At 42.8% G+C, this 26776-nt stretch overlaps 1 protein-coding gene across 1 annotated transcript; it reads right to left on the reverse strand.

The window, feature by feature from the left end:
• Window positions 1-3153: 3153 nt before the first annotated feature.
• tlx2 (T cell leukemia homeobox 2) lies at window positions 3154-15482 on the reverse strand. The gene is given in 6 exon segments (XM_068592316.1): window positions 3154-3503; window positions 3921-4101; window positions 7122-7356; window positions 8046-8258; window positions 14478-14525; window positions 14528-15482. Coding segments are annotated over 6 exon segments (1164 nt in total). The 5' UTR covers window positions 15003-15482; the 3' UTR covers window positions 3154-3491.
• Between the last annotated feature and the right edge of the window lie 11294 nt (window positions 15483-26776).

Raw genomic sequence — 26776 nt, forward strand, 5'->3', positions numbered from 1 at the left:
AATATGCAATCGTTAACTCATGCTGAAGGGCCGCGGCTGCATTTTAAAGTCAACAACCTTTCAACAACAAAGCTTCACATGTCAACACAATCAGCATCGATCTCGAGTTTGGCAGTCTGAGGCGGCCGCTGCTCACTTCTACAATCTGGTGAGAATGGTTTCTAGGACAGTGAACCACTATTATTATAGATTTTGGTATCAAAGAGGGGAAAAAATTAAGAATTTCTATATCAGGCTGATGCTCATATTAGTCAGTATGGTGGAAGAGGTATTCTGATACTTCAGAAGAAGTACTAATACACACTATGAAATAGTCCACTCTGCCTGCATTCAGAAAGTATGTCAAAGAAAAGTACGCTTTCAGTACTTCTGTGATGTTTCTGGATTCAAATGATTGCTGCATTAGTGTGTATTTACTGCTGTCCATGTGTAAGGTTGTGCAAACTCTTTACCGTTGGCTACTTTAATACAGCACTGCTTCATTTTAAGATCTTCATGTGTGTGTAGCGTCGCTGTCTTTTGACAACCATGTGTCGGAGAATTCAACTTTTCACGAGCTCAGAAACAGCCCGGCTGTCGGCTTTGTGACGAGACATGTCGGACAAATGTGTGCAGTAAAAAAAAGACAACATTTCCCTCTGAGGTGTAGTGGAGTAGAAGTATGACGCTGCATTACAGGGGAAAGTAGTGCAAGTCCCTTGAATGTGTACTTAAGTACGGTACTTGAGTAAATGTAGTACAATTTGTACAATCACAGTTAAACAAACATGTTAAATAAACCAGACTCATTTTATTTTCCTCCTTTTCTTCTTGCTTTGTTTAAAGTAACAAATGTGTCACTGAAAACATCTGAACCATGTTGTGGGACTGAAATCTCAATGCTACTTTGTTCCAAGTGTGCGCATGCAGGTGTTTTCTGTTCTGGTTCAACTTGCTTTTGTATAAACAATCTCCCTTACAGAAGTCTCATCTGGTTCGGTTTCCTGTTTGATGTCGTTGTGGTATTTCTGTGGGGTAATATGCGGGAATGCAGCGCATGACGCGTGATTGCACACCTTGCTTGTACGTAGGCATTAGTGTTGAATAAACTGCAGAACGTTACAAAGGACCGCTTCGTGTGAAACATGACATTTGCTGGAGGCCGAAACCTGAAGAAATGAAACCCCGTCCGCTCTGTGAACGTCGAAGACCACTCGAACCTCGACTGTGTTTGTCCAGAATGGAAACAAGTGACGGGAGCAGACGGAGCGTGACACGGAGCACAGCACAGCGCACGTCGTGAATAGTTTTTGTCGGTGGTTCAAAACAGATAGGAAGTCTGATACACCCCGAGCCTCTCTTGTTCATCTTGTGTGGTGACATTTTATTGGATAAGGACGAGGCCCTTTGGCGGCGAGAGAGAGAATAAAAAGCTATGACAAGGCATGGGGAAAAAAAATAATCTTTAAGCACCTGTAGTAAAACACAATGCACGGTTTTGAAAACAGGAATTTTTCTAAAATGGGCCAAGTCACGTCTTCAAGGCAATCCCAGACAAGAGAGATGAAAGCAGGAGGAAATGGGGGTTGAGGGAGGCGTCACCTGGAAAAGCTGCCTGCTATTGACAGGATCCCAACCAGGCGAGACACCCTGAAAACCCGACTGAACACAGGCGCTGTGTTCCAGAGAAGGAGGAGGAGGAGGAGGAGGAGGAGGAGGAGGAGGAGGGGTGCAGCTGCAGACAGCTGTTTCCAACCAGGTCATCAACCTGCTGTGAGCAGACGGATGCCGCTCACACAAGGTTGTGAGATGTTTACACTGGAGTTCACACACCTTAAGCATGTCATGACGGTGAAAGGCGTGTGTCACCAGCGTACAGCATTACAAGAGGCTGACGGGCCAATGAAACGCAGCGGTTGGATGTGGAGGAGAGGGCGTCGGGCGCAGGGCGAGGCCTCGGTCCACTGTGACGCTCACGGGGGCGAAGGCTCATTTACGAACAAGGAACGTAAATGATGTGTTTTCCTGTGCTTCTAGAGAAGTCCTTTTTTTTTGTTATGACGTGGCCGATAAGCATTTTTTCCTGATAGGGTGGATGCTGTGATAACAATTGTTTACGGCTGTCTGGTGTCTATGGGCATGGCCGTGATTCACCTGGAGAACAATGGAAGCCAATACCACGATGTAGGCGCTGCCATGCAATTTGTTTTCTTCTTTCTATTTCTAAAGAGAAGGCTGCTGTCTTTTAGGTGGATGGTGCGCGTTATGTGTTCTCTTAGTTTACATTTACCCCGAGCTTTTAAAAAACACACAAAAAACAGTTCTATAGCTCAAAAGAGACTCCTAGCCCAACTAAAATATAAAGATGTGATGATAAACTGTCTCCTGTAGGTGTCAGCTGATTGACTGCAAGCAGAACTTAATGAAGCAATAAGGTACGAGAGGCAGTACTGTATCGTCAATAATGTACTGGTCAAGGGTGTTGTTTGGCTCGACACGCAGCAGAGTTCTGATTTATACGACGACTTTTTTTATTTTTTATTGGCTCTATTTTTATACTCTTACTAATAATTGGACTCTCGCAATAGTTGTTTTTGAGCGGTAGCCCATGATACGTGGTCGTAGCTGTAATAACTGTGCCGGCCGTGACAAAACAAACTGAAAGTGAGCCTTTCCTTTCACGGTGAAGGAAATCACGGGAACAAAACAGGAGCATGCATAAAAGCGAGGCCTCTGCATTTAAAGCGTTCCCCTTGGCAGCTGCACAACTTGCACTTTACTCTCATTCTAATTTGAACAGGCATCAGTTCTCAAACCTTTTATTTATCCGGGGAGGGTTTCTGCGAGCGCGCCCCTCCTCCACGCTCACACCTGGGAGCTGTAGTCATCAGTTTTTATGGCACGAAAAAAAGGTATTGCGCTGTCCTTCTGATACATTTCGGTGGTATCTTACCTTTGGGTGGTTTGAAACTTTAATGTGTAATCATAGCTTAATCCCACGAGGCTAACTAGCCCGCTAAAAACATAAAGCAGTATTGCGCGGTTTTCACGCCGGTGACAAACAACAGGAAGAGCAGTGAGTGAAGGAAGCCAACGAGACAAAGAGAAAAACAGAGAGGTTTGTCTTCTTTTTCAAAAAAGTCACAATATCATTTAATATAAAACACCTTTAAATTGAACATAATGAGGAATTCGTCATCAGGAGTTCCGCCAATCCACGACCGCGTGAACGCCGCAGTCCACTCCGGCCGACGTCAATGGTACTTCCGAGTGCACACAGAAAAGAGTTTGAAACATGCATTTACTACATTGTACAAAGTCGAAAGCGGAAAAAAAACAGGAGGTTTTTTTTTTTCTTTTTTTTTTTTGGGGGGGGCCGTTACGGGCAGAGAGCCTCTGTCGCCTCGTGACGGATCCGGAGGCAAAAGGAGGGGCACAGTCTTGATAGTTGGGCATGTACAGAGGTGTCCATTTGTTTCCTGGCACTTATGGATAAAGTGCCCTCCTCTCTCTTAGACCGTCAACTGAAGGGAAAGCGGAAACTTGGTGTAAGGACAGGAAAATGACTCAACACACTTTAGATATTCAAGATAACAGCTGATACATTTGCAGCTCCTGTGCTGTACAGTAGTGCGAGGGCCTCTCTCTCTACACACAATCCCCCACCATGTTGCCGGTAACAATCAATGAGCGAGGAAGCACAATGTCCATTTAATATACATATTCATATCTATTTTTCTATGGCAATCCCACAACGGCGCTTTGTTTTTGAACGCCCAGACGTGTCACAAAATGTCTGACGAGATTCTTCCCGTCGGTCCTTTCACACTGACGACACGCATTTCATTCTCAGCTCCGTCCGACCTCACACACACACACACGCAGACGAACAGACACACACACGCTCACACGACAGACGCCACGGAGGTGACGGAGGTCACCTTACTGTCGTCGGCCCAGGGCTGCAGGTTCTGCAGGGCGTAGAGGGAGGAGTTGTGCAGGCAGAGGGGGTCCGGCTGCAGCGGCTGGCTCAACGTCTTCTGGAAAGCTTCCTGCTGAAGCTGCAGCATCAGCCGGTTGGCCTGCTGCCTCTCGGCCTCTCTCTCCTCTGCAGTCTGTCTCCTGGGTGGATGTGGGGGGGGGGGAGACAGAAGAGGCAGAGGAAGATATAAGACCTCTATAGTGGGTACTCTTATGGGGCAGGAGATTTATTAGTGCTGCATACCGCAGCATTGTTCGCCATGTTTGTCTCATGTCCTCTTCAAGAAGCAATAACATTTCTCTTTTAATATTTATATTTAAGTAGCGGCTGCCGAACTGGGGGTCAGGACCCCAGAGGGGGGTCGCAAGCTAAAGGGGACGCGCTCATTTTCAGGTTCATACTGGTGTATTGAGTTTCTAATAGAATGTGTTTATGTGATTAAAACATACTGTCTCCCTGCATTGTTTTTGATAGCCCACTGATTGCATTAGGAAGACTGATTGCACAGAAGTCCATGAGAAAATGACTCACTTATCTCAGGAAACATTGTAAACATGGGTCTATGCTCTCAATCGCTGGTTTTCTCCATTGCAACATGATGTTCATTCAGTAAATGACGGTCCCACTTCGTGTCAAATAGACCATAACGCAGGGTGTGCTTCAGGGCGGGGCTACCTTGTGATTGACAGGTGGCTGCCACAGCGTTGTGCAATCTGAGAAATGCCCTCGCTTTGGTCTTCACCCTTTCACGGTGAGTTTTCACTTCGTTAAAGTCTTAAGAATGCCTCATGCAGCCTTTGGTTGTGCTGAGCTCCACCCTCTTGAGTCACTTCTGGTTGCAAGAAAACAAGACGCCAAACTGGAGGCTTCAAAATGGCCGCCAACAAACCAATGGTTGACGTCAGCGACTACGTCTGTTTCTCATATAGAGTCTATGGGAGCGCCTTTCAAAGGTAGTAACACTCAGAAGGAGGTGATGTCAATCAGACCGCATGTGACATAAGAAGAGGAGACACATTGACTGGTTTCCCACTTTGTGGGCCGCTCGGCCCTCCAGATGCACAAATGTATGTGCACAAACACTAACAAAGTCTCATGTTATGTCCTTTAAATCTGTATTTATTTCAGATTTTCTTTATTTTTGTTTATGTCAGTATAATGAATAATTTCATTATACTGACATAATGGAAATAATACCATGCCAATGCCCTGATTAATGAAGTTCAGCAAAATGTATGATATTTTAATTTGTTTTAATTTTATTTCTTTTCTTTGGCAGCGGGTCACCGTAATGTGTCAAAATGAAGTCAAAGCGATAAAGAAATCCAGAAAAGTGCATTAAAAATGTACAAGTGCAACCTGTTCATTTGCAAACATCTGCGTTCACGTCCCCTTCGTGTCAGACGCTTCAGCTTCAGGCGGAACAACAGCTGATCAGGATGAGTGACAGGTGCTGGTGAGGGGCCGTGACTAACGGAGGGTGGGGGAGCCACAGCACACGTCCCGCCTCCAGCAGAGACGTTACCGAACAGCGTGCGGTAACGGTAACACACATCCTGCTACCTTGTGTGTGCTGTGTGTGTGTTACTGAAACACACACGCGGGAAACAGTATGTTTTTAAAAGGACATATGCGTCTAATGGTTACATTGCCTCCTGGAGAAAAGCAGCCACAACAAGGTAACCTTTAGGGAACGTCATATCATGAGTCTGCAGGAAGATGGTTATCAGAGTTAGGTGCACATTTTTGACTCTTAATCAAATCTCCTGACAGCTGTTGGCATGGTCTTTAGGACATTTCCCCATTGTGTGTTTGTGCTCATTTCAGCCAAGAAATGCTTCGAAAAGTCCTTTTCAGCAACGCAACAACAACAAACAAAGACTTACAAAATGATGATGGTGTCGCTATTAACACAAACCACAACAAACAAATGATTGCTGTCAAAATCAGCTAAAAAATACAAACGTCAGTTAGAAATCACAGGAGGAAGCACACCTCTAAAACACTCTTTCATGCACACCGACCTCCATCCATTAGCCACACATTATTGTTAACAGCATTATCATAATCTCATTCCCCGGCTGTTGATTCGATCATCCTCTTGTTACTAGCGTAGTCGTCACGCAAAGACATCCCTCATGCTCGTCCTATCAGGTGCGCTCTACAGGGAGATGGCGTACATCTAAGCAAAACTAAGAAATCTGAAGAAGAAAAAAACCTTAAGCCAATTCCTTTGTTACTTGTGACATATATATTATTCCCCTCTCATCACATCTTTTAGTTGTTTCACTGCTGATTAGAATTCATTAAAATACCTTTTTCTTTTTTTTTAAAGGGATCATCAAACCAGTTTAAAACTAAAGCTAACTCATAAATGTTTCTTAAGTGTTTTCCATGTGTATTGAATTTAAAACTCGGTCACACGAGCTTTAGGATCGTTTAAACATTAAAACCCTGAAAGGTAATTTAGCTGTTTGTGATACACGCTTATGAAATATGTGTCCTGCCCCTTTAACTAAGGGCAGGGCTTCATAATTTGATTCCCTATACTCATTTACTTCCAAATGGCTATAAACAACCGTTAGAATGAAGTGAAGGAGTGTGCGTATGTGTGCGTATGTGTGTGTGTGTGTTTTCTGTCTGTGGACTTGGCAGTCCATCCCTCCTGTGAGTGTTTCAGTATTGCTTTGGACAGCAGCTTTCTAAAAGGCCTTTCAGGAGGCTCAGGAGTAATTGTGCTTGGTCAAGTGAACTGGCCTCGGCTGGCAGCTCAGCTAAGCAAAATAGGTGTTGTGTTGTACGACGCCTCGCCTGCTCCAGCCGCGGGCCGCTCTGCTTCGCGTTTGAAGTAAAACACCGGTAAGCATTTTGGACCCGAGAGCAAAACACGCGGTGTGGATTTATGGCTCGGGGAAAAGAAAACTGGACGGAAGGAGCGGCTCTTCTGAGCGAACATCCTGCCCTCATAAAGACAAACGGCTGCAGGAAACATCCACCACGGCCTCTTTGTTCAGCCTAAGTACATCACGAGGGAGGAGGCATGAGCAGAATTTGGCACGTGCATGAGAGAATTACGATGCTTTCGCTTGATTATTCTCTGCCCTCACACCAGATAACACTTTAAACCCCTCCCCTCCCGCCTCCCCGTCTGTAATCTTACCGCCATTTTGTCCGTCTGTTCTGAAACCAGGTCTTGACTTGCGCGTCCGTCATCTTCAGGGCCTTGGCCAAGGTGGCGCGCTCGGCCGACGCCAGGTACTTCTGGCGGTGGAAGCGCTTCTCCAGCTCGCAGATCTGCACCCGGCTGAAGGACGTGCGAGGCTTTTTCCTCTTGGGCGGCGTGCGGTTCTGGTAAGGGTGGCCGATGCGACGGGTCACGGAGAAGGGTGACAAGGCTGCTGAACGAGAGGGTGGGTTTAGTTTGATTGTAGAAAAGACTTGTTAGCATTAGCTACGAGGTTATTGTAACTAATTGAGGCGTTTGGACTTGAAGGCTCCGAGATTCCTATCTGCTCGTGGAAGGAGTTATTTCCATTTTCTGAAGCGCAGCTTTGGAAATATAAACTTATTTCCCTGGAGGTTTTTGTTTGTCTACGCTCATGTTATAAACACAATTTTGCTTTCCAGCCCTTGGTTAGATAAAATGATTGTCCATTTTGTTCTAACTCTGGAAAAGCCAGTGTCGTTTGGGGAGTCTCAGAGAAGGCCCAGAAGCTGCCAATTGACGAAGATGAATGTAATTACAACTAATATTCCCCTGCCAGATTTTTTTTTTGAAAAACCCAAACAGCACACTGTTTTGTGAGGAGAGGACGTTTAAGGAGAAGTCAAAGAGAGATGGACATTCAGATAGCTGGGATGAACAGCATCAGCTCCTAAAAAATTAAAGAAAAAGACGTATCGCTCGCAACTGGTAATAAAGTCATGGAAGAAAGATTTGAACGTCTGCTTCAGAAATATATTTTACATTTCCACACTAACACAAAAAATCAAACACTTTCAATAGCAAAGCTACACACAAGGGTTGACCTAGAAAATCAGCTGTGAGGCAGGTGTGTGTGTGTGGGAGGAGGGGGGGACTCACCTGGGCACGCCCCCTTTGGAAAGGGGTAGTCTGCTAGAAGGCCACTGCTGTCTCGCAGGTGAGCGAGCTCGGGGTAATAGCATTTGGCCAACGTCTCCACAGTGCTCCAGACGGGGACCCTGCCGATGTCTCCCTTGGGGAGAGGGCACAGGGACCCGACGGGCCCCGGGCCCCCGGGGGCCTCTCCGGCTCGGCTTTCCTCTGCCTGCTCCCCTGAAGGAAAGGGAGAGACACATTGAGGTCCCACATCTGGAGCACATCTGGCAGCGCGGGCGCCAACGCGTATAGCGGCTAATCACATTCGGCGGCCGGAACGCCGAGCAGAGTCGAGTCTAACGTGGTTTGCTGATCGTCTCTTAAGTTAGCGTTCGGGAGGGTTTCGCTCCAGAATTACATATCTGCCGTTTAGAGGAATAAGTGACAACCAGCAGCTTCACCAAGACAAATCCAGCATGCTGGTGAGCCAATGAGAGTCAGGCAGGCGAGGCCACACTGACACTGTGAGGTCATGGTCTAAATATGACCACAATAATATCAACCTACTTTTAACAATGCAGCGGGCTATTCACAGACTTTGAAGAGAAACATTTTTGCAATTTTCTACTATTTTTAGAGATATTCGTCACATACACCACACAACATGAAGCATTTGTCACTGCAGCTCTGAGCAATATAATAATTACAGGATTGAGCATGAAAAATGACACAACTTCACACACATATTCATTTCAGAATCAACAGAATTTAAAGCTATTGCTGTCGAAATATTCTTTTCAACACATTACACACAGATTTGACCCAGAATGGTGTCTTCCCAACTGCTTTGTCATTGTGTGTCTTCAAAAAATATGAATATGAATTTGTGTTTCCTCTGTGTGTGTGTGTGTGTGTGTGTGTGTGTGTGTGTGTGTGTGTGTGTGTGTGTGTGTGTGTGTGAGTGTGTGTGTGTGTGTGTGTGTGTGTGTGTGTGTTCTCGGTGGCTCACTTTCACATATCACTGTATCTGGGTATTAATAACAACTTATCTCCTGCATCATAAAATATCTATGAATCCTGTCTATTTTGTCAGCCCTGGGTAAACAGAAGATCGATAAATGTAACGGGATCGTTTCAGGCCATAGATCCACTCCCCATGCCACATTCTCAATGTGGAGGCCGAGTGGAAATCAAGGGGGGAGAGAAAAAAAAGGTGTATTAAAAAAGAGCGTTTGTGTCTGTGTGTATCTCTGTGTCGTTCCTCCCCAGCAAGCTGTTCCCCTCCTGTCATACAGGCTGTTTATTTGTTTTTGTTTTGTCAGAAAAGCTCACCAGCAGCCAAAATGAATATGAAAAATAAAAGAGAAAACATCTGCATAGGTGTCCCCCCCGAGGGGCCCACGAGCTGCAGCTCCCAGAGTTCCAAGCGAGCTTTGAAACATTCATGTTTCACGCAGGAGGCGACGACGTGAAAGTAAAATTGAACATCGTTTCCGGGGAGCTGCTCGTCCCCTGATGCTGCTGAACACGAGGCGCGCGCGAGCACGTGATTTGTTAAAAAATAAAAAATAAAAAAATAAAGATGAATCGCTGCAAAGTGCTGTTACAGGAGGTCACATTGAGGGAACATCACCTGAGTGTATATTAGCAATGCAGATTTAGTGCCTCACATGAGAACTCACTGCCTTTTATTGTGTTTTGCACTGGATTTATAGTGTCTGTGTCTTCTTTTTCTTCCTCTCGTTATTATCTTTAATTTCCTATGGTAATATCCCTATAATGTCATTATCGGGTTTCACATCATGTGCTGCTCTGGTGCTCAATAATAGTAAAACTGGTAATGCTATCCCTCTAATATTCCTTTCGGGACTTGGACAGGCATCGGTGGTATTTAATCATGAGTTTATAGTGACACAATTCCCATGACGTCTCTGATATTTAGGTGCTCGCAGCAGACTGCGGCACCTCCGTGGCCCTTTATTCTGATTTTATGGTGACTTTATTGCACTTCATGGTAACTTCACGCCTCGTACGGTGTCTTGTTCCGATGTGACTTCCCCATGATGTTCTTATCTGTATATATAAATATATATATACGTTTGTAATTAGCCCTCTTTTGGCTGGCGTCTTCTTGCCCCATGTGCAGCCTTATGGGTCACATGCTGGGAGCGAGCAGGCCTGTTGTTGCTCCCAGCGGCAGCTCTGGCTAAATGATACTGCATTAGGTGGCTATTTCAGGCCATCTGTGGGCTAACTAATGGAGCAGACGCATACGAGCACGTTCAGAAGCAACCCAAGTGCAGCTCAGCGTGCAGCCGGAGCCCTCGGAACCTGCCAGTGAGGAGAAAAGAGGAGCTCGGCCTCACAGCGTGCAGAAATACACGAGGCAGAGACGTGATGCTGCGCGGGTTCATCCACGCGGGTTTACATGAGGAGTGCAGACTATAAGGAATGCTGTGATGTCTATTAAACCAGCAGCACGTTAAGACTCAACTGCATCAGTCATAATGGTATTATAGGAATAGAATTAACCCAAAATATTACTGTATTATTGCATTTATGGCACTCAAATGTGTATATGGTGCCTTTACATTCAGCCAGTTGTGTCTTAAATGTTACAGAGTGAGTTTAAATGATCTGACAGTGCAGCATTAAAGTACTTGCATTAAATAAATCTATTCAGCAAATCTCATAATGTCACAATCACACATACAAATTAAATATTATATATATATATATATATATATATATATATATATATATATATATATATATATATATATATATATATATATATATATATATGCTGGAGACATTCTAAATCCCACGAGATAAAACGCGATTGTGGTGAAAAATGTCAATTGGTATTTATGTATTTCGTATGTTATAATATTTTAATCATTTCCACAATGAGAAGAATTAGTCATGTAACATTATCTTGAAGGGAAAAAACAGTTCAACTGTTATTGCAGCGTTTGATCCGGATGAACCACATCGGAGCATTTATTATTATTATTATTATTATTATTTAAAAAAAGAGAAAATCTTCTTCCCATAAATAAGAAAAAATAATTTAAAAAATGATCTGACTCGTTCTGTTTCTTCCCTCAAATGAAAAATAAAAATAAATGAGAATGCTAAATGTGTTGCCTGTGTAATATAATTTAGCATAAGCATATAACACATGCTACACGAGGATGTGTGTCCTCTAATAAAAGCAGCTGTACTTAATAACACTTCCCGGTGACAGCGCCTCTCTCCCCCACTGCGGATATTACCTCTGTAGCAATCTAATAAATATATCCGTGAAGGATTCTAAAGGGAAGGGGATATTGAAATATAACATGAACATATATTGCTATTTATTACACTATACGGGACAAAAGGCTGGCCGCCGACTTCTGTCACACCGGGAATCAGGGCCGCGTGCAAACACCAGGAAATACAATCAGATGGAGTTCTTCTGCCCTGACATTAACACACACACACACACACACACACACACACACACACACACACACACACACACACACACAGATTTATTGGAGGGGGAAACGTGTTTGATTGTGTGTTGTTGTGTTTTATCGGTGCTACGTGTGGCTCTGTTTATTGTCAATATGCCCGAATGGTTCACTTTGTGTTGTGATCCTTTATAATACTATTATATTAATACGTGTTATTATTATTATTATTATTATTATTATTATTATTATTATTATTATTATTATTATTATTATTATTACAGTAATAGTTTATTTTGTATGTATTGTGTTAGTGTTTGCCTGTCGTATTGTGTTATCGGTCATTTGTATGAATTGAAACTGTCCACATTATGTGTAGAAACACATTTTGAAAATGATATAAAAGTAGATCGATATGTATAATAAAATACATATTGTATACTTACTGTTTCTATCTTGCGTTTTCTTTTTTTCACACTATTTATTTGTTTGTTTTGTGTGCGTGTGTAATCAAAATTAATAATCAAATTTGTTTCGACTTTAAAAATGAATGTTAATTCAGTTAAACATTTAAAGTAGAATGGCACAAAATACTACTACAAATACTAATACTGCTGCTGCCTACGCCATTACTATTACCCTTTAATAATGTGAATAATAATTATAATAATAATAATCAAACATTGCGGTGACATTTGGATGAGCTAATACCACTAATAGTGTAAATATGATGAGATGAACACAAAGAGGAGCTGGTGATCAGCGCACCGCCACTAGTGAATAAACAGTATGAGTTTCATTGGGAGATGGATTATTAAATGATTCATCTCCCGCCTGCAGCCTAAATAAACCCTGCGCGCGCGTCTGATGCAACTTCTCTGATTTATAACCTGAATTTAGGCCACGAGGACGCGCGCGGAGCGGACAGCGAGAGACGCAATTTAAAAGGTTTCGTTTACATCCCTGCAAAACAACAACAACACACAAACACACACACACACACACACACACACACACACACACACACACACACACACACAGATACTCCCACGGCTGCCAGAGCTGGAAGCCTTTGGCTAAATGTTTAGCTGTTTAAAGCTGCACGGGGCCGATTTTTCCTCCTCTAGTTTCAACTCGAAAAGCGAAGAGAAACACAACGGAGAGAGAGAGAGAGAGAGAGAGAGAGAGAGAGAGAGAGAGAGAGAGAGAGAGAGAGAGAGAGACCTTTAAATGGTGCTCTGCCCATCAGGATAGATGATAGTCCATTTGATTTACGGCTTCTTATTGGAAACAGAGCAGGCTAAATCTGGATAGTGAGTGGGCTGTGTGTGTGTGTGTGTGTGTGTGTGTGTGTGTGTGTGTGTGTGTGTGTGTGTGTGTGTGTGTGTGTGTGTGTGTGTGTGTGTGTGTGTCTGCTGATCAATACAGTGGAAAGATATAAGCTGCGAAATAATTACAGCGACACAAAGCTGGGAGAAATTAAACGAGAGGCCCTCTGTGACTATGAGGAGAATTGATAAGCCTATTTACACTGTATCTTTTTGCAGCTGACATATCGTCCCCCAGTATTTAATAATTAATCAGGTGGAAAGAACGGAATAGTGAATATTTAATGCGTGGAGGGGTGGGGGGGGGGGGGGGGGGGAGGGGAGGATCTATGATGCTCTTAATTTTCATCTTCATAAGGATGAGGTCATGAGAAGCAGACCAGTGGCACCGTCCCCTCCCACACTGGAGGAATAAAGACAATACAACACGAGGCTTCACTCAACACTCATTGAAGACGGTTACAGCTATTTGAGATAGTTATTCACATTTTAATGTATTTAATGCTATTTAAGGAAGGTCAATTAGCATCATAGCATGTTGGCTAACACTGCCACAGTGTTGCTGTTGATCAATAACTCTTTTTAAATATATTTAAATAGAAGCCTGAAAACAACGAGTTTTTAAAAGTAAGATACTAACAGCGTGTTGATGAGGGAGAGAATCACAATGTTGTAACTAACTGTGTGTGAAGATGAAATAAAATGTCAGCAAATGTCTACATTTAAAAAATATTAATATACTCGTTTTTAATTTTACTTTAGAGAAGCAATTATGTATTTTACATATTTGTATGTGCATTATCTTCTTCTTAAAAAGAGGAAATTATTCAGGAAATTATTCATAAAGGTTATTAAGTTAAGAATAAACTCTGTATAGTATCTGTATTATTGCACCGTGATATATATATATATTAATATATATATATATATATATGTATATATATATATATATATATAGATATATATATATATATATATATATATATATATATATATATATTAATATATATCAGAGGAAAAGAAACCGAGGTTTCTTAGTGTGAATTATGAACATTATTTTTTGAGAAGCACACACGTATTTGATGCCTTGCTTTGAGGTAATATCTACCTCTAAATTAGAATTTAAAAAAAATACTTATAGTAACCATTGCGAATAAATAATAATAATGACACTAGTATTGGGTGTAACCTGTTATTACTCATACATGTTAACCTGCCACGTGTAATTACTGTTATGACTCATCTCTCTGCCTTCTCAATTGGCAAATAAATAAAATGAAACCTCATTCATCCTCATGAAACGCTGGAACGTCGTTATCCGTCATCCGCAGTAAATGCAGAGTGATGGTCCAATACTGATTCTCAGCACGTCCACGTCAATCTCTGCGCTCGTCCGTCACACTGCGCTTCCAGCGCAACGCGAGCGGCTCTGCGTGCGCGCACAGACGATTCGTTATAGATTACAACCTAAAGATGACATCAGATCCCCATCTGCCGAGACATGAGGCCCAGTTCACCCTGCGCGCGCCACCACGAGAGGAAGAAAACACACACCTCACACCTGTGAGGCCGCGAGGAGGCTAGTAAAGGTGTGGAATGCGGGTGAAGGTGCATGGAGGTATTTGTGTCTGTCGGGTGCTGCGGGGGGTCACGGGGTCACTCGTTACCTGTGAGTCTCTCCTTGGCAAACCGCCTACTGCTCTCCATCCACGGAAGGTGAAGTTGGCCGCGCTGCCCATCCCCATGCCGGGCATGGAGGCGATGCCGGGTCCGATGCACGTCGGGTGCGCGGAGGGGGGCGGATGCGGCGCGGCGGCGGCGGCGGCGGCGGTGGCGGGCGGCGGCGGCGGCGGCGGCATGGGTCTGTGCGCCGGCACCCGGATCACCCCTCCGGCGCCGCCAGAGTTCACGTTGACGTTCATGTTCATGTTCATGCTCACGTTCATGTTCATGTTGACGTTGTAGGAGCCGGCCAGACCCGCCGCCATGGAGCAGGCCGGGTTGTAGACGCTGTTGTACCCGTTGCTGTAAACGTTGGGGGCCAGCGCGTAATCCGGGTCGCCGGTCCGGTTGGGCAGCATGCAGCCGCTGGACTGGTCCGAGCTGTTGAGGATCTGGTCGATCCCGAAGCTGATGGGCTCATGCTGCTGCTGGTGCGTCTGGTTCACCTCCTCGATGCCGGTGTGCTCCATAGTTTGTGTTTCCGCCGGTGCTGCGTTTGTCAGATTCGATCAGCGCGGATGTGTTCCAATGAAATGTTTGTGATTGCGCTGCAGTGTCGGGCTGTGTTTGGGGGATTTCAAGCATCGACACAGGCCGGATCTACTCCCAGGAAACCGAGAACGTGTCCAGCGCTTTCCAAAAGCGTGCCATTATTTTTGTCCAGCATCGGGATCGGGTGTTCCCTAAATGGAATGCCTCTCCATCGGGCTACGAAAAAAGCGTATCCATCTTTAACAGCGCGTTCTTTCCCATAAAACTACACACACACGCAAACACATACATACACAAGGCAGCCTAGCAAGAAGAAGTAGAGAAAAAAAAACACAACCAAAGATGCCAAATGGTTATCCTGAGTACTTACAGATGCACACACATACACACGCACACAACAAATCCGTGATTCAGTTCTCTGGAGAGGCTGGATGCGCTTTGTTCACCCGCTCGGAGGGACGGTCCATGTACGCAGAGGGCACGGCAGGATACCCAAGCTCGTCCGCTCCAAAATACAGCCACAGACGGAACCAAACAAACCCAAAGGAGGCGGCGGGGCGCGCGCTGACTTTGCCGGAGTGGATATTAATTGGAGGTGAGAGCGAACGAGGGCTCTGTTGTGCTGAATGGAGAAGAAGTGCGTTCCAGCAGGTGAGACAACCCTCTGCGTAAAAGCTGCCATTCGGTCATCCAGCCAAACATCGCCTCCCTCACGCTCTCGCTCCCTCCCACCCTTCCTCCCTCTCTCCTCCTCCTCCTCTTCCTCCTCCTCCTCCTCCTCCTCCTCGTCCTCCTCCTCCTCGGTAGGGCAGTTTGTGTTTGCTCGGATCTCTTAAAGAAGCCGCAGCTTTGTTTCTTTCCGGCAGCTTCCTGCCATGGCACCGGGAGGCGGTGTTCCTTTTAGTGGAGCTGGAGGTCCGAACAGTTGCGCGTCTGCATGTTCAAAAATACTGAAAAGGGTCAATATGAAAGGAGTTTGGTTTAATGCACAGTTGCATATTTGATTATTATTGTTATTTATGTATTTATTTAACATTTAACATGATGTTTTTCTTTCTCCTCGTCAGGAAAATACATCTTAACAGGACAAATGATTTAGATCTGTTTTATTTATTAATTGATGAATCTGTATAATGTTCGTTTATGAGTCTGACACATTTGAATATGTGTGTCCATCTTCACTCCGAAACTCTGACTCTTGGGTTCGTTGTTTTGTAGATTTTTGTGTTAAAAAATAATCTTCAATGTATTCCCATGGGAGTCCCCATCTTTACATGTAGGCCTGTGGAATATCTCCCATGATAATAATAATAATAATAATAATAATAATAATAATAATAATAATAATGTTATCGCCTACTCTCGGTTTGGACATCATTTGGCACAAAACGTGACAGCAGGTGCTCACTTTAGTGTTCAAGGCAGTGATGAAAAACGTGTGTGTGTGTGTGTGTGTGTGTGTGTGTGTGTGTGTGTGTGTGTGTGTGTGTGTGTGTGTGTGTGTGTGTGTGTGTGTCCAAGGACCCCTTAGAGTTTCCCGGTACACCACTTTAGGATCCACCAATATTCGGATCAATGAACACTGAGCGAGAATAAAACTAAATGTTGAGCTGATGCTGGAGAACGCGCCTGAACGGGATCCCCTTATTGTTAATGGCAGCTTACATCAGTACACCGTGTCCTACAAGATACAACCAGTACTGGACCAGATGGATGAGAGAGAGAGAGAGAGAGAGAGAGAGAGAGAGAGAGAGAGAGAGAGAGAGAGAGAGAGAGAGAGAGAGACGCGAAGCAATAATCTGTTGCGCACAATGAAGCCATAAATCCGGGGATATTGACGGGAAGTGTGCAGACTACAGGCTGATTTAAAGCCACTGATAGGCCCATTCCAAACAAAGTAATGAAATGTAAAGCAACCGTAAGCGATATTTAGCCTGTAGGAAACAACATGGAGACCCAGGAGTCATATAAAGGCTTTACATCTGCAGATGAAGAGGGAAGGACAGAAGGACAGAAGGATGGAAGGATGGAAGGATAGATAGATAGATAGATAGATAGATAGATAGATAGATAGATAGATAGATAGATAGATAGATAGATAGATAGATAGATAGATAGTAGCCATGTCATCTCGTGGAGCCAAACGTAAATTGCTGATTTGCACAAATTATTTAACCTTTCTCCCCCCGGGGCGATGACGTGGATGTCCGGGTCTCAATTCAATAAAAATGAAAAATGTCTTACAATAAAAGGACGACGCGGAGAGAGAGAAAAAAAACCCGGATTTAATATATCACGGCTTTATTACGCACTTATTTCACTTTCCGTGCGAATAAAGATATCTCTCCACTGCACGAGGTGGCTAGGGGGAAGCATAAAAATCAATTGTGTGAATTCAGGGGCCATATCAATAACGTGCGGGGGACGAGAGCGGCTGCTATTAGGCCTGTTTATATTTGCGTTACAATCAAATGAATAGAGACTAGCGGGCCGCAGAGCCGCAGATCCGCTTACCCACAAGACACCGCGCCGCTTATGCAAACCAGGAGATCGAAAGCGCCGCGAGGCGGAGGGATACGTGTGCAAGCACCTCTGAAGTAACACGGCTCTCTTGGCGTTGGCGGTGTGACGTCTGAGCGTGTGTGTGTGTGTGTGTGTGTGTGTGTGTGTGTGTGTGTGTGTGTGTGTGTGTGTGTGACAGTTTCTTAAGACAACACAGGAGTTCCCACACGTTTGTGTGCCTGTCTGTCTGTGTGTGTGTGTGTGTGTGTGTGTGTGTGTGTGTGTGTGTGTGTGTGTGTGTGTGTGTGTGTGTGCGTGCGTGCGTGCGTGCGTGTGTGTGTGTGTGTCTGTGTGTGTCTCTCAGTGTGTCTGATGTTCTGTACACTCTATATTGTAATACACTTGTATTCATATTTTGTTGATCAAACGTCACACATTCTCTTAATTTGATTATTTTCGCTGTTATAATGTGAAGTATATTTCCTGTATGTAGATTTATTAGATTCTATTTTGATCAAACCGTTTCCATATCTAAGACCCACAAGTGTCACATGTTGAGATTCAGATCAATATTATTAATATCTCACACACTGAAGCTCAGTAAAAACAATGTATGACATATATAATATAATAACACATACTGCTCAAACACATCGAGACTCAAACTGAATGAACAATATTCAATCCACTTCAGGATCAACTGTGATATAAATATACAAGTGAAGACTAATGAAAATAATTGTTATTTGTATTTATTATTATTTCATCAGTTTCAGAGGACACACATGACTCGTCCACGTTTGTTTTCACCGTGTCATCACAGAACAGTAAAAGTGTATTTGACGTCACGTTCTGCAGGTCTTTACTGTCTTGTGTTATGATTATAATAACTGTGACAGCACTAGAGGTTATTGATCTTTCCTGCATGAGCAACTCCATTTAAATGTGAGACCCCACATGTATCAACACATGGACAAAGTAATGTTCATTTATTCATTGCTGCAGATTATTTATTATATTTGAGACACTTTTAGGTTTTAAAGATCAAGTGGAAAGAACATTTAAAAAAATAGTTTTATTTTTCCACATCCACACTCTGCTATTTGGAAGGAATACAAATACAATCCTCAGGTTGTGTGTTGGATGTGTCACCCTGCATCTAAACCCTTTCCTCCTCCTCATCCTGTTCTCAGGCTGTTTGCCAGCGTGTTGAGCTGATGGTAAATCTGTAAACATAATCATCAGGAGCAATATCTCAGTTCTCCTTATTGAGCCTGACAACCAGAGCTCACGCTCAACAACACACCAAGTGTCTGGTTTCATTATTCTCCACAATTTAGGCGTTCGCTGTGATTAGTTCCCACGAGCTGCTGGTATAATGAAGCATGAGGGAATTCAAATGATTTTTAAAAGTTATCTGATTTCTAATGTGCAGTTTGGGACTCTTCAGACTGATATGTCACATTTAACTCCGATGTCTCATCAGAAGATCGGTTTTCAGTTTGCATTATGGACTACACGTCACAGCAGAAATAAACAGCCACTAAACCATTCTGTTGAAGCTCATTGTTACTCATCCGGTTTTTAAAATGATAATTGTGTTTTTAAATGTCTCGTAAAGGTCTTGTTTGGATCACATGCTCAATGAGAACATTTGTGTCATCCTAAATGTATTCAAACACCTTTTGCACGCACATGTTTGTGGATTTGAGATTATTTAGCATGAACTGTTTCCTCTCAACGCTTTGCTGAGCTATCTTCCTTTAGCTGCTCCCTCACGTCTCTCTGTCTCCTGCTGCTGCTGTGACCTCATCGTCCCATCAGCATCATTAACATGCTATCTGATAAGCTCAAGCTGCAAAATAAGAGGGACATTAAACCATTATCATAATTCAAATGGAGATGATTGACTTATTATAAGGCTGCCACTTGAAAACTATATATAGTTTGTACAAAACAGGCCAATAGGAGGTCGACCTATAGCTGTTCAATGCAAACATGACATGTTGTGCAGGATTGTAATCAGCCATTTTACTAATGCAATAAGGCCCCATTGACAATTAAGGTATACCCCCCCACCCCTCACCCTCTCTCTCTCTCTCTCTCTCTCTCTCTCTCTCTCTCTCTCTCTCTCTCTCTCTCTCTCTCTCTCTCTCTCTCTCTCTGTCTCTCAATATGAGAGCCCCTCGCTGGCTTTGCCCTAAGGCGTTGTCTATGGTTGCCGGCTGTGCGTGATGAATCGTTATCTCCGGGCCATGCTGCTCGTCTGGGTAATAAAGTACCAGCAAAGCGGAGACAAAAGGAATTTGTCACAGTTGCCTCCTCGATATATTAGCGACCTACCGGTCGGTTGAGCCCGCGTGCAGGGGACCAGGGGCCTGCAAACTAAATTAAAACGAACAGGGGGAGAGGAAAAAAAAAGAAAAATGAAGTAAGCGTCTCCATAAATGTTGCGACTCAAATGGAAAACAATACCTCGATATTACTTGAGTAAATGTGCACGTGTTATGGTTATGAAGATGATTACGCCTGTTACTGCTGTTGTTAATTTTGTTAGACGTCGTTGTGTGTCATTAAAGCTCGCGTGTTATTGGTCATTGGGGCTCGTGGTGGAAAACGCTTCCTTGGACTTTGGCGCTGGCTAATTGTTTTCTGTAAAGAGGAATGATGCTGGGGGCCGAGGCCGCGTGCTGGTGATGAGGTGGCCAATGGTGTGACGACGTCTTCGTGCAAAAATACATAAATAAATAAACCTCCAGTCGAATTTGTCACTTCCGCTTCAGGAACTAGTTCCGTGCAAACGATTTGTCTCTCTCAGCAGAAGCGCTGACGTGTATTTACTGGGAAAATATGGATGTGTGCGTCAACAAAGGGGAAACAAACGACACGCAAACTCCATGACAGGCTGTCAGCTGGTGGTTTGTGGGGTCTTGTCCAAATTGTGCGTAAAAAAAGAAAAGAAAAGTGTGTCTGCAGAGGCCGTGCAGGAGAGAAGAGCGTCCGACACTGGATGTCTCGCCTCTGAGCTGTCCGGCAGCAGACGCGTTTAAATTGACAGCTGAAATGATCCCAGACACTGAGGTATAGAGGGTGGGAGGAAGAAAAGAACAAACTGCCTCTGCAATTCAATGATGTGGCAGATTAGTTTGACGAAGCCTGACGTCATCCCTCCCTCGCAGGTCCTGTGTGGCTCTTTGCTGCAGGTTGAGCTCCAGAATTTACACCCGGAAACCAAACAGTTTAGTGGTGGAGGAAGGAGCTGAAAGCCCCCCATCACATGTTGAATACATGTGGTTGTCAGATACTTTTTGCTCCTTATTATTCATCATTTTATCTTTTGACATTGCTGTGGTCTGCATGGGCTGGACAGAGGCCAAGGAACACGTTGGTCCCCAAATCCCTGACATACATGATGATTTTGCATTTCTATTTTAGAGTAAACAATGGAGCTGTGCTCCCTGATCAGCAGTCTGGAGTCTTTGGTTGCATCTGAAATCCCATACTATCCTGCTGTTGTCCAGAAGTCTGTCCTATTTTCCATTTTTGGTAAATATGCAATTGAGTAAATCTGTAAAACAGCATTATTACAGGAATGACACTTGCACTGCTTCTGCATATTGTTATACTTTCATCAGGGGGCGTATAAGCTGAAGCACCTTGAGTTCATCATTTGCTGCAGCGACATTCAAGACATTTAGTGAAAATAAAATAATTTTAACTGATGAATAGAAGCCTCATGTACATCTTCTGTCAGCTGTATCGTCCCACCCATAAGCATCCAAATGTTCCTTTAAAGCATCAGGAAAATTATCCTGGAGAGGAAATACTGTCTAATTTGTTAAATTAGTGGATGTGAGCCTCAAGAAAGCTCAGCATTAGCGACCAGAACTTATTGTGCTGCGACTTAAAGACATACATTGACCTGCATTACCAAGCTCATGCTTTCAATAATATATATATATTTAAAAAAAAACAGCAGGCCAAATCATTTAATGGAAGATTTGCTTTGTAAAGTAAACTGATTTGAAGTGTTTCCATTATCACTCAGGTTCTCAGTGAGGTTCTTTAACCGTTTAGTGGTTCTAGACAAGCTCTTCACTGACAGTGTGGACTTCAAGGTCTCCTTCAAAGTCTGTGTCACAAAGTAAACCTGTTGTTTACATTGTGCACTGCTGCACTTGAGGAAGAGTTGTGTACCTGTCTTATTTCATCAGAGCCATGAATTGTTTATTGAGATGAACTTTTAAGGAATCACACATACAAATATGAACCAATTATCTGAACAAAAACACGGCACATTTAAGCAGTTTGACCAACAAACTGTCACCAAAACCTTCAGAGTGATTCAACCTGAAGATGAAGCCAAACAAGGGAGAAGAAACAGGAGCGCTGCGTTTCAGACAAGAATACAAGGATACTGCAGGTCTTTTAGTTATTATGTCTTCATTTGTTGAATCACGATATTTATTCTTTTAGTGGAATGATATCAAATGTTTTTTTTCTCTCCAGCTCTTATTATTATTATTATTATTATTATTATTATTATTATGAGTTATGTAACTAAAGCAGTTATTAGAAGTGAAAAACACTAATTTCTTACTATAAAATTGAACATTTAATTATCACCCAAACTGATCAAAAACATAGATTATTCAAGCTTTGACTTCATTTACTTTTTCCTTTTTTCCCCTTTTCTTTCTTCCTTAATTATACTCCATATAGCACACTATTATGCATCATAACCACTTGGGCGACAAAAAGGAAAATGTGACTTGTTTATGTTATGTTTTGTATAATCACAGCATGCTGCCTTGAAAGAACATTAATATTAGTACTATCATAAAGAACCATTAATATTAGTCCTATTATAAAGAACCATTAATATTAGTGCTATTATAAAGAACATTAATATTAGTACTATTATAAAGAACAATTAATATTAGTACTATTATAAAGAACCATTAATATTAGTATTAGTATAAAGAACCATTAATATTAGTAGTATTATAAAGGACAATTAATATTAGTACTATTATAAAGAACCATTAATACTAGTACTATTATAAAGAACCATTAATATTAGTACTAGTATAAAGAACCATTACTATTAGTAATATTATAAAGAACCATTAATATTAGTACTAGTATAAAGAACCATTAATATTAGTAATATTATAATGAACCATTAATAGTAGTACTAGTATAAAGAACCATTAATATTAGTAATATTATAAAGAACCATTAGTATAAAGAACCATTAATATTAGTAATATTATAAAGAACCATTAATATTAGTACTAGTATAAAGAACATTATTATTATTGTTATTCATGTCAAACCTCTTTTCTTCAGAGTGCTAAACAACCAGAGTTCTGTGATACAGAACAATGTTCTGTGATATCTCTTCAGGTTGTATTTCACTGTGTGAGAACCCACGGAGAACCCACTGCTCCGTGGAGAACCCACTGCTCCGTGGAGAACCCACTGCTCCGTGGAGAACCCACTGCTCCGTGGAACCCTCTTTACCGAGTGTCCATTACATCCTTCTGCTTTGGAGGGAGCAGTCCTTGACTCCTCGCCTCCCTCAGGGGAGAACCTGGCGCCTCCTGCCCGGATCAGACGACTCGAAACAGGACGGAGTGAAGAAGGAGGAGGAGGACGAGGAGGAGGAGGAGGAGGAAGAAGAGGAGGAGGGAGCGAAAACAGTAAAAAAAAAAAAAAAAAAGAGAGAGAGAGGAGACATCTCTGAGACGCGGGCTCGCGGCTGAGAGGATGGATGTCACGTTGCTGCTCTGAGCCTCACAGGCTGCAGGGACACAGGTACTATTTGATGAAAATATGTATCTCGTCATTGTTATTATGAATACTAATACTTATTTGTATAATTACTATTGTTGTTGTTCAGACTTAGTCTTTCTTGATCATAACTTTGTCCCGCGTGGGTTTAGTCTATTTAGAGAAAAGGCTTCGGCAGTGAAGCTGAAATCAAAGCCGTCATTTCATTACCCGACGTCCGATTCCTCGACTTGATCTTTTCCACTTTTCCTTTTAAATGCAAACCGATTCATGTTGCTCTTCCCAGCTGTTTGCCTCAGATAAAGCTATCGATTAGACATCAGTTAGATTCCTAGCCGGCGCTTTATTGAGTAAGTTGGTGAACCTTAAAGTGAATTACAGGAACTGCTCGGCCCCTCCGGTGAACTATTTACTTCAATCTAATTTACTTTGATAAAGGCCATCTATTTTATTTACTCTGATCGCCATTTTCATCGAGGGTTTATTGCGAGGCTGCGTGGGCACTTTGTGGAGGAGCTGGAGAGAAATTAGAGATGTGATCACGGGTTCGTTTTAAGAATAAACTGGAGACTGTCTCTGAAGTCTTTTTAATAGAAAATACATATATTTATAGTATTATTCTTAATACAAACAATAATTATTATTATTATTATCATTACTGTTATTATTTTTCATTATTATAAATAGTCTGAATACTTGCTATAATTTAGCATCAGATGCTATAAGTCAATTTACGTCTGCAAAAGCGCCGTTCATATTTTCTAAATCAATATACTTTCTACAGCATTCATATATTTTAATATGCATTTGTCTTTTGTCTGCAGGAGCCGCTGCAGAGGGAACAGTCATTCTGCCATGCTGCTAAATGTAAATTCATCATGTTCCTCATTTAAAGATCATATTTCATTCATGGATCTAAAATGCAGCCACTGAAGACCAAACATGGTCTTCATGTATCTACGTGTTGTGTCTCTTTCCTCGTTCTCTCTCATTCAGCTGTAATTTCGTGACAGCTGCTATCAGTTCAAAATAAAAACACGTGTTATAAAACGCTGACAAATATGCTTAAAACAAATAAAAACAAAAACAAAGCAAATGTGTGTGTGTGTGCTCCTCTTGTGTGTGCTGTGAGAGCCCGTTGTGCGCGTGCGTCGTATTTAAGCCTAATTGTCCGTATCATTGGCTTTTGTCTTGTTGACAAAGCGGGCAACAGGAGCGCTAATTTCATTTCCTCCGTCGCGTCGAGGAGCCACCAGCAGCCCGGCCGAGAGCCGCACAGGCCCGCGGCGGACAGGACACGGCCCGGGGCGGTGAGGGGGGGGGGGGGGGGGGGGGGCATCTGCCCCTGAAAACTACAGTCTGCAACCCTGGGACGTGACGGAGGGAAACCTCTGGAGACACACATAACCTTATTAATATTTATTCATAAAGAGGCACATTGAAGGATGGTTCTTTTATATCTATTGTTTAGATTTTGTTCTTAACTAATCTCAGTGTGTTGAGTTGTATCCCCCATCACTATCATCATCATCATCATCATATTATTATTATTATTTTACTTCTATTGTTTTATTATGTATCTTCAATTGTTCAATTGTATTATGTATCTTCAATTTCTGGCCCAATTCTATTTTTATTTGCTCATATTTTTTGCACCCTATTCATGAATGCATCGGCCATATGTAGTAATATACTGATGTTTAATCTTATCTCAACTTTTTGTTTGTATTTCCTCTTAAAACTATAAGTTGATGCTGCAACAATCTTAATTATCCATGCAGATCAATTAAGAGAGGAAAAACACAAATAAATCATTTTCCAAAAATAGCTTGGGTGTATTGTTATTTAGGTAATAACGAGAGCTATCCACATACATTGTAATCTCCTTTGATGGAGACTAAATTCACACATCACGTGCAGCCATGAAGGATTATCAAAGCATCAGTTATGACGGATGAAATACTGGTGATTTTCTAAAAAAAAATACAGCAGATTATGGGATTCTGTTTTTAATGATGATCACCATATTGTCTCCTTTTTCATTAACGTCAACGATGGTGATGGAAATGCATTATTTCCAGAAGGAGGAGAGTCAGAGGAGCCGACCAGCAGCAGCAGAGACACAATGACAGCCTTTAAAGTGAAGGCCCATCAACATGACAGTGTGTTAGCATCATGTGTTTACTGATGTGATGGGAAACCATGACACACACACACACACACAGCGGCCTGTAACGTGTGACCTGTTGGTGATCATCAAAGACAAATGATTGTAATATAATAAGACAATATAAATCTGTGTGTTCCCCCTACACTAGAAAGCTAACGCTGATCATGTCCAAACATTTGAGATCATTTCCTTCTTCCATTCAACAAAAACCTTTTTACACATAAGGATCCTTCCTAAAAATAAATAATATGTTTAAATGTATTTGCAACATGAAGGAACACATTTTTTAAAATAAATTAACTCTTTGTTGACATCTGAGGAAGAATGAAACGTGCACTTTGTGTAGGTGTGTGTGTGTGTGTGTGTGTGTGTTTACTAGATCAGAGAAGGAAGAGAGAGAGAGAGAGAGAGAGAGAGAGAGAGAGAGAGAGAGAGAGAGAGAGAGAGAGAGAGAGCGCACATTAGGCCTAAGGGTGCATCATTATTGGAGAGCCTGGCTTCCCTTTCTCCCTCCCTCCCTCCCACTCTCTCTCTCTCTCTCTCTCTCTCTCTCTCTCTCTCTCTCTCTCTCTCTCTCGCTCTCTCTCTCTCTCTCTCTCTCCCTCCCTCTCTCCCTCCAATCACAGCGGTGGTTCAAAGGCCGAACAGAAGATCCATCATGGCCGTGGTGCAGCAGCTTCCTGTTCCGGGTGCATCGTGTCGTTTCCTCCTCTCTAATCACGGCCCTCATACAGGGCAATATTCCTTCCTTCAACTATTCCCACATAAATTCATCTGGCAGCCCATTAAAGATGCGGCGGGCGAGATCATTTACATCGCCGCGGTCCCAGTGCGACATACGGCGCGGTTTACCGGCGTTTACGACGACGCCAAATGTGCCGCTCCCCCCACTCCTCCTCCCAGTTCAACGGCAACCTGGTAGGCATTAATTCAACGTAATGTCTCACAAATTAAAGTATTGCCGGGGCTACCACCGCGGCGTCAGATAAATGTGCTCTATTAGGAGGCCTCAAGCTGTGCGCGGAACAATTGATTGCTTGTTTGTGTTTTCATATGGCGTCCGCGAACACGCAGAGTGATGGATGAGGGCCCGCCGTCTCCAGTTGCTGTTAGTCGATTGCTGTTGCTGCTTTTCTTCCCTTGCTCTATAAGGAGAGATGGTCAGCGCGCACACACACACACACACACACACACACACACACACACACACACACTTTATGTTTTCTTTATTGAGGCTGTAGGAAGGCTGAGTGGGAGACACGGAGCAGAGGGGGCTGATGGGAT

The sequence above is a fragment of the Clinocottus analis genome, unplaced genomic scaffold (assembly GCF_023055335.1).
Source record: "Clinocottus analis isolate CAN_PGR_092001 unplaced genomic scaffold, fCliAna1.0.p SCAF_10, whole genome shotgun sequence".
In the NCBI taxonomy this organism is placed as follows: Eukaryota; Metazoa; Chordata; class Actinopteri; order Perciformes; family Cottidae; genus Clinocottus; species Clinocottus analis.